The sequence below is a fragment of the Micrasema longulum genome, unplaced genomic scaffold (genome assembly GCF_059751315.1).
Source record: "Micrasema longulum isolate JH-2025_06_02 unplaced genomic scaffold, ASM5975131v1 h1tg000509l, whole genome shotgun sequence".
Classification (NCBI taxonomy): domain Eukaryota; kingdom Metazoa; phylum Arthropoda; class Insecta; order Trichoptera; family Brachycentridae; genus Micrasema; species Micrasema longulum.
This window is the reverse complement of record NW_028277706.1, coordinates 1,037,019-1,053,169: the sequence shown is the minus strand read 5'-3', so window position 1 is coordinate 1,053,169 and position 16,151 is coordinate 1,037,019. Positions and strand designations below refer to the sequence as shown.

At 32.8% G+C, this 16,151-nt stretch overlaps 1 protein-coding gene across 1 annotated transcript in view; it reads left to right on the top strand.

Moving 5' to 3' along the window:
• Nucleotides 1-381: 381 nt before the first annotated feature.
• The window catches only part of LOC148280963 (uncharacterized), a gene marked incomplete at its 5' end in the record, with an annotated part of 37,782 nt that continues 22,012 nt past the window's right edge, over nt 382-16,151 (top strand). Inside the window, one exon of the mRNA XM_088227548.1 lies at nt 382-605. Within this exon, the coding sequence (XP_088083674.1) occupies nt 382-605 (224 nt within the window). The remainder of the gene's footprint in view (nt 606-16,151) is intronic.

The window sequence follows — 16,151 nt, the reverse complement described above, 5'->3', positions numbered from 1 at the left end:
GACGAAATATGATAACTGTTTTTGAAAAACGGAAAAGGTACCGATATAGGATTTTTCATTTCGATATCTTTTCTAAAAAAAAACAACAAAATCGGATACTCAGTCCGTCGTGCAGTTGTATTTTTCGAAGCATTTGCGAGAGAGGACAGAAAAACAATGTCCAAATACCTATTCATCAAAATTGTCTTCCTGCGCATATCCTCTTAAGGACACCAGCCGCTTCCAGTACATATCTTCAATTATCGTCCCTGTTTTCGGCTGTCTCTCTTCAGTTCCTCCCGTCCAAGGATACAGCATTCTTCTTCATACGAGTACAATTCAATCACCTAAGCTTAGGTTTCCTCCATCATTGCGTCTTTTTAACGATGATTTTTTTTTCAGAAAGGCCAAACTACATGCTCCTCTGCACCATGTACATTCTCGTGGGCCTGGCTCTGACGTCCACCATTATCGAGTTGGTGAGGAGGCAGTACGCTCAGTCCTGGCGAAGACTGCAGGCGCTCAGGGGACCCTTGGCGGACACCCTCCGTCGGCTCGGGGAGAACGCTGGGGGCTCGCTGGACATAGCTGCTCTTCAACAGGACTTGAGAAAGGTGCTGACTGTGGTAAGTCAGATTGAAACCTTGAAATAAGTTGTGCTAAATGCATGATTATGAATTAAATCGTTCGTCATACTGGAAATATACTTTTATAACATGATTTAATACGACTAAATTCAATATTAGCTACCATTCGTGTTTTCAATATGGTCATGAGGAGGAATGACAATATCCTACATAAGACCTTTATAAAATGCAAAGAAAAAAATAAAAATAATAAAAAAATAAAACCGCTAAGTTCAATGAACTTTCAAGGGTTTTACAAATACCCGTATGTAGTATTAATAGTCAATATTCAATCATTAAACCGTTTTAAAGACTAGGGTTCTTTATTATTAATATTATTATTTATAATAATAAATACAGTAGCAGCTATTAAGCTGATGCGTGTATATCAAGTGTACTCGAAAACATTATAAATTGATGTGTGCATCCAGGCGGTTTTTGAACACATTACCTGGACGAGCACCACTCACTTTCTCAGAAAAGCCATTCCATTTCTCCACAACTCGGTTTGTAAGGAAGTTCTTCTTTTTTGTTTTTGTTTGATTTATGGAAGATGAGAAGGGGGTAGTGTTTAGTTTCAATGAATGCATTTTGAGATGGCGGTTTTCATTCATAGTGAACATTGATTTCAACTTGGTTACATTATATTGCTCAGTTAAAAATTTAAACGTTTAAATCTAGTAACCACACTGCCTCCGCTCTTCCAGTGAACTTAACCCAAGCTCCCTTAAGCGGTCCTTATATGATTTATATCTTAGAGAAACTACCATTTTAGTTGCTCTCCTTCTACTCTTTTGTTCACAAAATTTATTAATATATTTTTTGTAAAAAATTAATTCTTCCATAGCTCTTTCACTGTGGGTTTGACCAATTATATAGAGGGCCCATGTGGGATGACTCACCACAATGAAAGCATTCCCTACACATACCCGAAAACTGTTTTAAAGACCGTGTCTTCCTATCAGATTCGCTCATACTGAAAAGCAATGTATTTTTTTGGTCAATAAACAAGTTACTCTTTGAATCTTTTCAATTTCATAAACCGCAGTTTTAATTTTACTATCTATTTTACGGTTTAAAAGCTGAGGCTTTTATTGCCCCTTTTACTGTGAGTTTATCAAAGTATACCTACTTATCAATGAAAAGTCTTTGGCCAACGTTTGGTCAGGACAACGTCTGTTGGGTCCGCTAGTACTATATAATATTATTGTACTGCCCTTGTTAGTCTTTGCTGCGTAGTTTTATGTTATTTTTGTTCAGTTTTTTGTAATAATGTTTCTTGATGTAACTGTTTTAATTAGCTTAGGCCGTAGACATAATAAATTAGTGATGGTAAATAAGTGATTTGCACCAGGGGAACAGACGTACATATACAACATACATATGCGCGTTTGAAATTCCGGCTTGAACAAATATTTTACTTTTGTTGGTCTATTGATGGTTAGTGCCAATCCTGTGGTCAAAATTTATCCAATGTCTACTCGTACGTCTGCTGACGTCATACGTGAAGGCTACCCGCAAGTAATATATTGTACAAAATGTTCGATGAATGATGAACGCTTCGGAATAAAGAATCCACTCGTCAAAATATATTTAGGAACTGAAATCCTCTCAAAGTTTGTTCCGGAAATAACGTTACACGGTTTAAGTACCCTTGTTAGCGTGATACATGAAAGTAAAGAGTAAACACACTGAATCAAATTCTTTTGTTAGATAATTACGTTCGTAGGTGAATGAATACTTTGCATGTCGGATAAATGATATATTTTCCATGTCCGGGCTGATTATGAATACAGTTCTGTTTGTGAAATAGAGCTAGATCTTTGGTCGAGTGTTTTCGACGCGATGCTACTCTCAGGTAAAAGTCCTGAAATAGGGAATTGAGTGGAGATAAGTCTGCCTCGTAGTGTTCCTAGCAGTTTTCCTCCTTTCTCTCTCTCTACGAATACCAAATGGAGCTTCTCGCCACTATTCGTGGCCCTGTTATAGGTCCTCAAAATAAAAATAATAAAATGATTTCAAGGTTTTTAAAAAGTTTTGTGATCATTTCGGAGAATTTTAATCAATTTAACCGTTCAATTCACTTCCCTCTTCTTCTTGATCCAATGAAGTACATATTATGTACTTCTGCATTACCTTCTTTCAGCACAAAGATGCTAAGAATCAGATTACAGAGAGTTAATTCAGGCAGCTTTTCTCGTTCGGCAACGACCAATTTTTCCGTGTATGTGGGCACCACCAAGGAGACTTAGGTCGTTGTGGTGGGCAAGCTGTACCTAGTGGCTCATCGTCATCATCAAATGCTTATGGTGCACTGCATTGTTAAACCAATACTGTTGTTTTGGTCTGTTGGATAAAAACGAACTGAAGCGACGATAAGCAAAGTTCGATTAATATTTTGAATCCTCTTTACATCTAGGTAATTTTTGTGTTAAAAATATTTCATGAGTCTTTATCCATACGAGTTTTATTTACTGCGCGTCATTATACGTTTATGGAAGTCATAAATATGGCTTCTTTTAACCGCAAAATTTACTGACGAACATGTTCATGTTCGTTTTATTTTATTAATGAGTTATCACCCAATATGCCCTCAAGATGTCAAGATTTTTTCCTGCTGAGATCCATACATGTATTAATTCCTAAAGACATTTGTTAATCGAATATTTTTTATTTTAAAACAAAAATATATATGTTGGCTTTGTGCAAACATAGTATTACGTACATTTTTTTCATTTGTTTTTTATGAGTTGTGTCGTTTTTTTATAAATTAAAAAAAGCACCAAGAATTAATTTAAAATGGGGAACGTATGCGTCGTTCGAAAGAAAACTTTCTGCCGTTCATGATATTGTTTTTGCTTTTCATCATTATCATCGTTCCCTGTGCCTAATGGTGCGTAGGGCACAGCATTGGTAGATCAATCGGAGCGTATCTTCATCATTTCATTTTTTTCTTAAATGAAAGTAAGATGATTAGACTTTCGCTGCAGATACTAGTCCAGGGACTATGAAAAATTCTAGAGTAAAAACACCTTTTTAAAATAAATAGGGACCATGTAGGGAATCGAACCCGAATCCTCTTGGATGGTAGGCAAACGTGCTTACTATAACACAATGAGGCCGACACGCGAGGTTTTTGCTTTTACGTTACATATATTATTTTATATGATTACAAGTTATTAAAAATGGAATTTGAAGTAGGCGAAAGTGAGCATGTTGCACGTTGCACGCTGTTTTAAAAAAATGTATTAATGTTAAAAATGCAAAGAATTTATGTTAGGATAGAAGCATGTGGCATTCTATTTTCCGTCTATTCTATTCACCTATAGTGAAATGGCGAGACGGGAGTAGTCTTAGAGTACGTACTCTAAGGAAGTATGAATCGGGTTGTGGTCCCGTGGCTAGTGTTGCGGACTCACAGGCCAGAGGCCTAAGGTTCGAACCCCACTCTTCCCCAACTTGATTTCCATTTTCTAATAGTGAGTCATTTACAGCTCGTTAAAAATGGCCACCAAAATTGAAATAATTGTGTAAATTATAAGAACGCTAAAAATTTATTTAAAAAAAAAAAAATGATACAGAAGAGAATAGAACAGGACACTTGTTCTAATACACGAAGGTGCTGGATATGAGACAACTGTACCTAAAAGAATCACTCACACACTTCTGGTCGAACAATAAGGTGAGATCTCAGCAAAATGTTCGTACGAGGTTTTCCCAGAGCACGAATTATGTCATACCCAAAACCCGTATTTTTTTGCTCAGTAACATCTCTCATTTATCACACCGAGAGTGTTTACTATTATATAAGAGCGTATTGAGTTTTCAAGGTCAAAAAACTATTTTCAAAAGAGGAGTTAAGGACTGGATTTTCCTTAGTGGGAGGGATTTAAGTGGGAAATTCCTTGATGATTTTACGAATATTTGCGTTACTATTTACCACACATTTGTTTTTTATTGTTGTATTTCTGATCCTACAAAACATTTGTGATGATATACTCATGTGTCTGTGTCAACTAATTGCTCGTCCCATCTCAACACATGATTTAGTCCCATGGAGTTGGAACTTATGTCTCAAATAATGTGTAATAAACTGTCTTTAAGTAAATAAATAAATAAAATCATTGATATTTATTTTCAAACGTTAAAAACCCGCTTTAAATAAGAAATCGTAAAATTGCATTGGTCGGAAATAAATCAAGCTTTGTTTGTCATGTCACTCTTGTTTTCGTTACAAAAAAAGCTTTTTAAACCTCAACCACTTGCAACTGAGAGCTTTTTATTCTGTTAGCATGTTTTTTATGGCAGAATACTTCGCTTGTTTGAAACATCAAGAGATTGATTATATACAAACATCTATTCCCTGTGAGAGATTGTATTTCTTTTGATGCTAAAAATACTTCAAAATCCATGAATTAGTAAATAATTTAGAACTTGCACGAATCGCCTACGTGCAGCGCAAGGTATGTATGATTTCAGAATTGAATTGCTAATGGAATCGGTACTTTCGTTATTTTGATTACTGGGCAGAATTGTCGGCGTCGGCATCACTGAAATTAGTCTAGTAAAATATTTCCTTCGTCTCTTCGAGATCTGCCTATGTGGATGGTATTCTAAGAGACCCACATGCTACAAGTCAACGCCTAAAAATATCATTTTTTCAATTTCTATACATCTTCATGGACCAGGTGGATTTATCAACAAAATTTTGAGTTTGTCCAAAGTTTATAGACAAAGACTGGATTTAACTCCCCGGAGAGCTGTTAATATTAACATATTACAACAGAGATGAAGAACATTTTGGAAGAGCGTATTAAGCTCTCAAGGACAAAAACTATATTCAAGAAAGTTGTAAAGGACTGGATTATTCTTAGTGGGAGGGATTTGAGTAGGAAACTCCTTGATGATTTTCCGAATGTTTGAGTTTACTGGTTACCATATTGATGTGCCATTTATATATGTGTGTATTTGTTTTTTAATATGTTTCTGATCCTATATTTGTGGTGATATACTAATGTGTCTGTGTCAACTAATTGCTAGTCCCATCTCAACACAGGACTTTTAGTCCCACGGAGTTGGGACTTAAGTTTCAAATAATGTACAATAAACTTATGTATGTGAATAAATAAACCTGTTGATGTTTGTGAAGCTAAAGAGCTGAAACCTTTATTTATGCGGGTGAGATTCGTCTAATTGAATTATTTCACCTACATTCTAGGCAACGCCTAAATATTTTTTTTTTTCAATTACCATACTTCTTCACGGACCAGGTGGATTTATCAACAATATTTTGAGTTTTTCCAAATTTTTGTAGACTAGATTTCTATATAACCTTCTCTGAAATATTCTTCATTTCTGCTGTTTTATGTTAGTATTTTAAAAGGTTTGAATTTAGTTTTTGTCAACAAATATTTAAAAATACTAATCATATAAACCTAGCGTTTTAAAACCCACCGACTAAAATTTTCATCGTCTCCTGTGAAATAACTTCAAAATTACAAAACTTCATAGCGATGATAATACTATACAAAAAAATATTTTAGAGCATTTAGTTTGATAGTTTATTAACAGATATTAAAAAATTAATTAAAAACACCGAACTTCCTCCTTTCAGTGCTAACAGTGAGATATTTGCATAGTCTACATTTTTGAGTTAATTATTGTATACTGAACAAGACATAAAAAAAATAATATTTACTGGTAAATGAAATAGATGGTACCTACTGTTGCACATCCAAATTATTATCGATAAATGCTAGTAAATATTTTTATATGCTTACTTACCTACTTTTCTATATCTATTGGTTTCGAGATATACCCATCTCTTCGTCAGGATACTAATTACACTAACATGCTAATCCACTGCCTTCTGCATTGTAGTGGAAAAATGTAAAAATCAGCGTGCTGATAGGACACAAGCTATTTACAGCTTACACCAAGACGCACTGATTATAATTTTAAAATGTTCAATCATGTCAGAACAATCGTATGAAAAGGTAAAAGGGGGGGGGGAATACATAAATAATAAATTAAATAATTATATTTGAAATATTGTAAGACACTCACTCACTCCCCATTATTTTATTTTATTTTATTTGGGAAATCAACAGTTCTACATACATATTTTTAGTAAACAAACAGATATAGTGTATAAACTCAAAACTAATAACAGATTTCCACAAAGTATACAAAGTTAGAAAAGAAAATATATTACATATCAAATAAATACATACAATTTATACGTATAAAAATGTTATTTTCATGTACTCAATAATCAAAGATTTTTTTACTATTTATTTTAAGAACATTAAGTTACTATAAATTGGACGGGATAAGGACAAAAATGCTTGAAGAGAAGATAAGGAGGGGAGAGGAGATTATTATTATAATGTCTACTAAGTTACATATTATGTACACAATAATTGTTTTTTTCTTTTACGTAATGGGAAACGTTAATGTAAATATTTGTGTTAAATTTGTATAAAAATTGTATTTAATAGTAACATTGTTTACTTATTTTTGTTTATCTGAATAAAAAAATATTTTCAAAATGAAAAAAAAAATACTGGAATTATTTTTGAGACATCTTTTTACCGATATGCACATACAATGCTTTAATTTGAATTAGCTTTTTAATTTCTTTATTTATTTATTAATATACACGGCACGCAGTGTCTTTTACCTTAAAAAGATACATTTTAAAAATAACATAAACATTTCAATATAATGTGAAAAACTTAAAATTAAATACAAAATTATTATTTTACATAAATACTATATATATATAACACAGCAGTTGTGTATAAAGAACATATTTAGATATAAACAAATAATTAAACAATGTGTGCAGATAAAATTCTAAAAGGAAAAGAATTAATATATATTTCTTTAAAAGGTACAAAATGTATATTAAATGCAATAAGATTCTTTTGTCTCAAAAAAAATAAAAAAATAATAATAATAATGACAATTAAAGTAATTTAAAAAATAAGGATACACGTAAATATTGTCCGTATTTTTGTTATAATACCAGTGTATATTTATTCATGTATATTTATATCCCTGTTTTAAAAAGTACGCAATTTAAGTGGTGAAGTATTGTATCGATTCTGTTTTCGTATTTTCTATTTTGAAAAATGCTGGTTCGGTTGAACCAGAACACAAAGTGATGAGTAACTAATTTATGGCGTATTTAAAAATAAACTATTGTTTTTGTTAATTACAAAATAGCGTAGGCGTCCCCAAATTAACCCGGTAAATACTTCAATGTCTGTGTTCTTCCATTAGATAAAGCTCGCAAAAGCAAACAAATGCATATTTGCAATCTATGATTTTGATTAATCTTGCACGTGAGAGACTTGGCAACTACTCAGAATCAACTTCACTATTTCAATCTAATCAAAAGAGCCTCGAATAGTTGAAAAGCAAATGGATTATGGGGTGAATTATTAGTTAAGAAATCGCGAGTTCAAATCTCAGAACGTCGAGTATAGATTTGTGTTGATGGTATTTCTAATGAGTGCAGGTGGCTCTTTGTTGTTCTAATCGACTTATCTTTAATTAACTATTGTGTGGCTATGATGTCACATAGTAAATCTACCAGGTGCGTGCGGTGAGGTTTTTGATTAGGAAAGCAATCACTTGGTACTGGTACATAGATACAATTTGTGCCTACTACTACTAACACAGAGATTCGAATTGAGTTTTTTGAAATAAACTAAATAGCCATTTTATGCCGTAATTTCGGCATAAAAGAGTTAAATTTTCATAGTTTTATATTATAATACCACCATGTCAACTGATTTAAGTGCTATTTTTTTTATAAAACCATCACAATAATCAAAAAATAAATATGGATTAGTTTATTATAAGTGCTTCCACGGAGATACAAAAGGTCTCAATTTGCGCATGCGCAAACTTGTGAATTAAATACTGAGCGATCGACTTAAAGGAACCAAAAAACTTACGCAGCTCCATATTCCAAAATTTGACGGAGTACAGAATATTTTACTTCAGTACACGGAGTCCTCGCTCAACTGCGCAGTCGAAAGGTTGCGTGTTGGCTTGCCGCCGATTTTTAGAAGTTATTAATTAATGAACATCGAACTTATTCCAGATCGCTACGATTAACAACAAACTGATTAAAAAATATTTGTCATTGAAAAGATTAGTTAACTTATACCTGATTTGATAAAATAAATTTTAAAAATAGATACTGATTGTTCAGAGGTCAAATTTTTAGGAATACATTGGTTTCATCCAATCTATGGAAGGACCGCGCACGAAGTTTATATAGAAAACATGGCTTATATCTCTCTTATTTTAAAATAATAAATAATAAAGCCGTATTGTGCTTCAGGCTTAATAACAATTTATACAAATCGTAGAAAACAGATTAATAAACAGCATATACCGAACTGCATTTGCTAATTTTTGGCTTTGAAATATCTGTATTTCAAAATAACCCGTTTTTTGCTTCATTACAACACGACGTTACAGCACTGTTTCTTAAGGGATATTTACTTATTGGCCAGATAAATCATGGTAATAATTTTTCTTTCTACATCCAGTGGTGCATAATTATCTGCATTGGTACTCAAATTACAGCATGTTTAGATCATTTTTCACTTTAGGTGATAGTCTAGGAACAATGAAAGATAACAGTGTTGAATCATCTTTGAAATCAACATTCCGCCTCCACCTTGTAATAAATCGGACTTAGAACCTCACACGTGGTGGCGAAGTGCTACCACTATAGTATAGTGCTGATTCATCTTTACACGATTTACATTTTTAAGATTTTAACCTGAAAGCAATCATTAGATCAAAAAATTTCGCCCAAGGGTTCTGTTTCAAATAACCAGTTAATAATGACAATAAATTAAATTATATTATACTTTCCGAAAATAGAAAAAAATCAACGACTTTAATACAAACTGGTATGGAATGTGTGGATCTTTGCTTCCGCCGTTTTTTTCAAAATTCAAGGCATTATTGTAAAAAACTGGCTATACGTTTATGATTTAAAGTATTGTTCGCTGGCCACTACTTTCTCTCCTTTTTTGGGTAGCGTGCGAATCCCGCGTTGAAAAAACTGGTCATCGTTTGAAGGGATCCACGAATCAATCCAATTTCTTACTTCTTCATAAGACCGGAAGCGCTGGTCAGCCAGGCCGTGTGCCATTGATAGAAACAAGTGACAGTCAGAGAGAGCATCGTCTGGAGAATACGGCGGGTGGGGTAGAACTTCCCATTTCAACGATCCAAGTGTGTCTTGACCACTTTCGCAACATGGGATCGAGCATTGTCATGCTGCAAAATCGCTTTGTCTCTCGTCGTATTGCGGCCGTGTGTCTGTCAATGTTATTTATTACGCATTTTATCATGTCAACAAAGTCTGTACAAAGGGTAATATTACGTTTTTATTAATATAATTGAATAAGCGCCCGATAAAAAAAGATGACAATGGAAAATAAAATCGCTCACGATGATAAAATATGCAAAGTCACCAAGCACTGAAAAATAACAACGAAGAGCCTGGATGGATTTTATAGCGTCATAGAAGAAAACGTATTTTACTTTCCAATGAGGAAGTTTAGTGGTTTTTAAAAAAAAAAAGTTATTAGACTATCAAACTACGCCAAAATATATTTTATTATATTTTATTGTATCATATTATCAGCGTTATGATTTATTACATTTTTGTAATTTTGAAATTACTCCGCTTGCGATGATACAAATTCTAGTCGGTGAGTTCTTTGGTTGATTTGGAAGAACGAGTGCATAGTTCAAAATAATTCGTTTAAATTAAAACAGTTTTATTATTTTTTAATACTTTTTGAGAAACTTCGCTGTAAAATTAAATGCTCTGATATTTACCGCTTGTAAGAAAATGTTTTTTATGTCTAATTTTACGTAGAACTGAACTTCTTTATTTACACTTAAAACTCATTAAGCAGGTTGACAGGTAGGTAAATACGTTTTTTTTTAAACTTTCCATTCCGTTTCTTATCTTTTCTACATGAATATCCGTTCTCTCCTATTTACTACAAGTATATTTCAGCTTTTTTTCTTTTTTTTAATGTATTCATTTAATGACACATATATAATTTATTGACAATGCATTTATATTAAAGTTCTTTACTTGCTTTGTAGATTTTGTGGAAACCTGTCATTAGTTCTGAGTCTATGCGATATTTGGATTTTGTCTAAGGAAAGAGACTATTGCATAGATTTATATATAGTACTATTAAACATGTTTTACAGATGTTTATTGAAATTTATGTTTATGTAATAATTTTTGCTTATTGTTTTTTATAAATAATTGGCATTTTTCCACTTTCTATTCCCAACTCAACACAGGTCTTGGCCTCATTGAGTTAGGGATACGTTTTTTTTTTGTATGATGTATCTTTATATGAATAAATAAAAAAATAAATAAATTTCTTAATGTGACATATGAAACATATGCAGAACTGTTTCCTAAATAATATAAAATAAAATATATGTAGCATATTATAAAGCTCTTCTAATCTTTATTACAACATGGGCTATCTTCTCATTCCAGTAATGAGAGAACTCTTTAAATACCATTTACCGCTCTAATTTTTTTACCTTTTCCTTCACAATAGTAGCTGCTCAATTGTAGAATAATCTGCACGTTAATTTCAGAGACACTTCTTAATTTACATTTAAATTAATATTAAGATGTCATGATAATCATTCTATGTCCGCTCTCTAGTTGGAGCATACGGTGTCCACAAAGAGCCTCCATGCATCTCTGTCTGCCAGCTCCTGTGCGTCCTCCCAAGCCAGGTTTGCATCCCATAGTTCTGGCGTAAACTGCCGACGAACAGTCAGCAGTGGACGTCCTGGACGTCGAGAACTTGATGCTTTCTAATGGGGACAAGCGTAATTCAGGCTCTCAGGAGGCATTCGCAATGTATGGCCGAGCCAGCCGTATCGCCTCCGCTTGAAGACAGTTGTCACCTGCGTCATGCTGCGTCCGTTTTTTAATTACTTCATTCCTCACAAAGTCAAACCTACGCACACCCAAGATAATTCTGTGACACGTATTTTCAAAACTCTGTTTTGGGCCCAAGTGAGGTGCCACAATTTGCATAAAGAGAAGAATAGGTGTTATGTAAGCGTTCTATCAGAATATTTGAATTTATCCTTTCCTTCTTTCCTTCCCACCCCGTCTTCACAGTGTAGTGTAGATTTTTAGTCAATTTTTCTTAATATAAAAAAAATTGTCTAGATAAAAAGTTCAAGTTGAAAATAAAATTTTAATATTCTGATTTTACTTTTATTTTTTTTATTTTGAATCTTTTATTAATACACCTAGAATATGTCGATATACCTAATACTTTTTTTCATTAAACGGTTTGACTAGGTAGGTAGAAATTGCTTTAAAGCAATATGCCCGCTCTCATATGCATATAAAATGTACATGTACATATATAGTGTTAAAAAAAAAATTAAAAATGAAGTAAAATAAATTAAAAACAAGATTTTTTTTATTCCCCATTATGACGTGTAGGATTTGATTGTCGATTTAAATGCGTCACGTCTAGTTATAGTGACGAATGCGTTGGCGGTCGATAGAAAATTGATTCAAACCATTATTTATACACCAGACTAAACGGGATTTCTACAACTTGGTACGAAAAGCGATTATCTTTTGAACAGAACACAAATACTGTGAAATGTGATTCTTCTGAATTTTTATTCAACGTTCTGATGATGAACAAGTTCGGCGCTACGGGATATTGGATATAAAAAATGTTTTTATACGCGGCAAAAAATAAACGATTTTGATGTTAGCCGAAATTTCTCTAAAAAACGTGAAAAAAAAATTTAAATAAAAATTAACTACTTCGAAATATCAGAGGTTCATCATCATCATCAACGTTCAGCTCGACAGTCCTAGGTGGGCTTGGCTGAATCCAGGGCCTCGATTATGATGGGAAGATAAAGACGTAATACCTTCACCTTGACGGTATAGTTGAAGATAAATTCCCTTTAACGATTATAAAGATATACTACCGACCCCCACCTCCAAGTTTTGGGTAGGTACATCGATATGCATCAAGGGGAAGCGTACGTCACGGTACACATATCTACGCTCTAAAATGACATAGCTTTAGTATGACGTCATAGTTAAAGATAAAAGTCTCCCGATCGATTTCAAAGGTATAGTACCGATACCCCACCATCAAGTTTTGATGTAAGTACATCGTTTTATACCGACGGGTTCGAACCCCTCGATATGTTTATTTACGCATCAAAAGTGACAAAAATTTTAATCCACCGAGCATTTTTTCCTTTAATTATGATTTATTAAAATTTTTAATCGTTTTGAGGTTGGCACTTTTTTTCTTAAAAGCCTATTAAAAATATGAGAGAGAAGTAAGTCACAACACTTCGTATTTATTTTATCTGTATTATTTTATTTCAGTTTTGCGTTAAAACCATAAGAATGTTTTTGTAGTATGTACTTACCTAGGTACTTGTTTAAGGTTGAATTTCAAGATATAAAATAATTCATTTTTAAATATAGAATTCTTTTTGCAAACTCGGCTTTTCTCATCAGCAGGGGTGCACTTTATTCATGAATGCGATTTTCAAAAATGTATTGAATCAAGGTTCGTAGGTTTTCACGGCCTTCAGAATATAGATAGTGTTTTTCTGGGTTATTATGCCGTGTTTGTGGGCTTTGTATTGCCGACGTTTCGGAGCACATTGCAGTGTCCATCTTCAGGGCTGAATGTATGAGTGTAGTTTTTAGTGTGTTTAATTGTGAGGAATTTGTACCGTGTCGCAGTCGGGCAATGTATGTGGTTAAGTGTGTGGAGTTTGTACCGTGGGCTTTGGAAACGTCGGCAATACAAAGCCCACAAACACGGCATAATAACCCAGAAAAACACTATCTATAATGTATTGAATGTCAGTTAATATTATTTTAGTATTACCGAAAATCCAATAAAAAGAAATAGGTGGGAAGAAATTATAAGGAATGTAAGGAAATGATCTGATTGGGATCCATAAAAAGCGAATGTTGTTAGTAAACATTAAAAAACAAACATTTTGAACACAAAAATTAACACCTTTCATTTTTTTGTAAATTCATTTTCGTCTAATGCAACCTTAAATAAGTCGATGAAAAAAAAATATGCTTCTAACTTTTTTTTTACACATTCGATTGAAAATTTAATATATGCGAACACGCGCAGCGCAAAGATCTACATTTCGCTGAAAACCACACGTAAATCGGTTAAGCCGTTTAAGAGAAGTTCAATGAGATCCCACGTACAGTAGAATGATGTATTTAAAGATAAAACTTTTTATTATTTTCTTTTTTATATGAACATCTTACTTGGTATAACCCGTGTGGAGGCATTCATTTAAATTATTTTTATTTTATGTTCTAGTTACAGTAACTGGTATCTAGAATAATATACGAAATAAATCATAATCATCGTCTTTCCTTTCCGCACCTAATGGTGCGTAGGGCACGCATTGGTTCACCAATCGCAGCGTATCTTGATCATTTTTGTTACATGAACGTAAGGTGATCAGTCTTACGCTTCAGGTACCAGTCTAGGGACTATAGTGTAAAAACACACTTTAAATAATATTTTATATCAACCATGTCGGGAATCGAACCCGAGACCTCTTGCATGGCAGGCAAATGCGCTGACCATTACATCACGAGGCTAAAAGAAAAAAAAAATAGTAATAATAACAAAAAGATCATAACAGTAATAATATAAGCACGGCACATAGCTACTGTGCAGATATTGAGCCGAGAAGCACGCCACTGTCGCGGGCTTTTTGCACACGTAATTATTTTTCTGATGTATCAAATGTAGTTTTCATGGCATTTTCGAAATACGATATTCAGAAAGATAAACGAAAAATAGTGTAAAAATGAACGCATAAAATAAAGCTTTCAGACACACGATAATACATATTTATCATTCTGTATATACAAGGGAATAAGGAAATGGCCTTTTCCTGTCTACACTTAGCAGAAATCGAGAAAATTTCTTCAAAGGGATGTTGTTTTTGATACAACATATTATTGTTTGCGTTTTTTATGGCAAGTTAACATACATAAAGTATTTTATCTCAGTATAGATCTTTGTGCAAATTAGCAATTACGATATTTATTTATTTTGTTCATTAATGTTCAAGGGAAATTGACAAAAAAGATAACATACTTTTAAAAAAAACACAAAATCTTCAGAAAAAGATGTGATATTATTAGAAGCTTAGAAAAAAAAAAAGAAATAGTAAAAACGTTATACAAACAGTAAGCATATAAACAAAAATTGCAAAGATACAAGTTAGTAAAATAAATGCTGAAAAGCAAACAAAGTATATGATGTTTATCCTTTTCACATTGTTTTTCTGGATTGTTATTCTATTGCATCACATGTCATTATAATTTGATCTACTTAATTTTACTATGTATTTTTTATTGTTAATTATTATGGCTTAACACGGGCACAGCCTTAAAAAGTTCATAAATATTTAAACGAGTGTAATTTTAAAAGAATATTTTTTAATTTTAATTTTAAAGTGTTACGGTAAGCAAGAAAGAAAAATGTGAGTAAAATTAATAAGAAGAAATAAAAAAAATATATGAAATGTGTATTTGCCAATACTAATGAGCAATTGGATATTACAGCATATTAAAACAATTAGTATTGGGTAAAAAATTACAACTACGATTTTTTTTAAAACGGTCGCCTGGCAACTAATATTCTTTTATTATTATTTTTAATTCAGTAAAGAGCCGATTTATTGATTTATTTGCGGGACTTATACAGTCCATTCTAACAATAGTAAATATAATTTCTTATAATAAATACAGTCACAAATAAAATAAAATTCAATTAAAGCTAGGACAAAAGAAATACATTATTACCTTAAGACAAGATCCGGTCCATCTTAGTGAATTTTTAAATATATAAAGACTTACACCAAAAAAGTCCAAATCTTGTCTCGAGTTAACAACACGACACAATCGGGACATTGGTGCATGCAAGCCATAGTTTGTGCTGTGTTGATCGAGGAACAGCACATTATTATTTCGCAACCGGCGAATCGGAACATTGAATGCCACTTGTTTCAGTAACGATGGTACATCAATTAAGTCATTCAGCAATTTAAACATAAATATGGAGTCAATGTTATTTCTACTTTTTGTAGACTTGAGATTTTTAACATTGAATCCATTTTTCCGTAAGTTTAGTCTCCCCTCTCGAGGCCAATCATCCATGCTACTTTTCTTAGCAAACGATGTTGCACCGATTAGATATGATTTATCCGGCCTACATAGAAGGGAGACCAGATCACGAATGCATATTCTAAAAGAGGACGAATAAGTGAGCAATATATTATTTTACGATATAACAAAAAAACACATTCACTCTCGTAAAATTACATTTGTCTAGCAAAAGGATCTTCCCTGCACGGTTAAACGGTTTCAAACAAAGTTCCAAATAAACATGAATCATGACGTATTAGAGGCGTGGC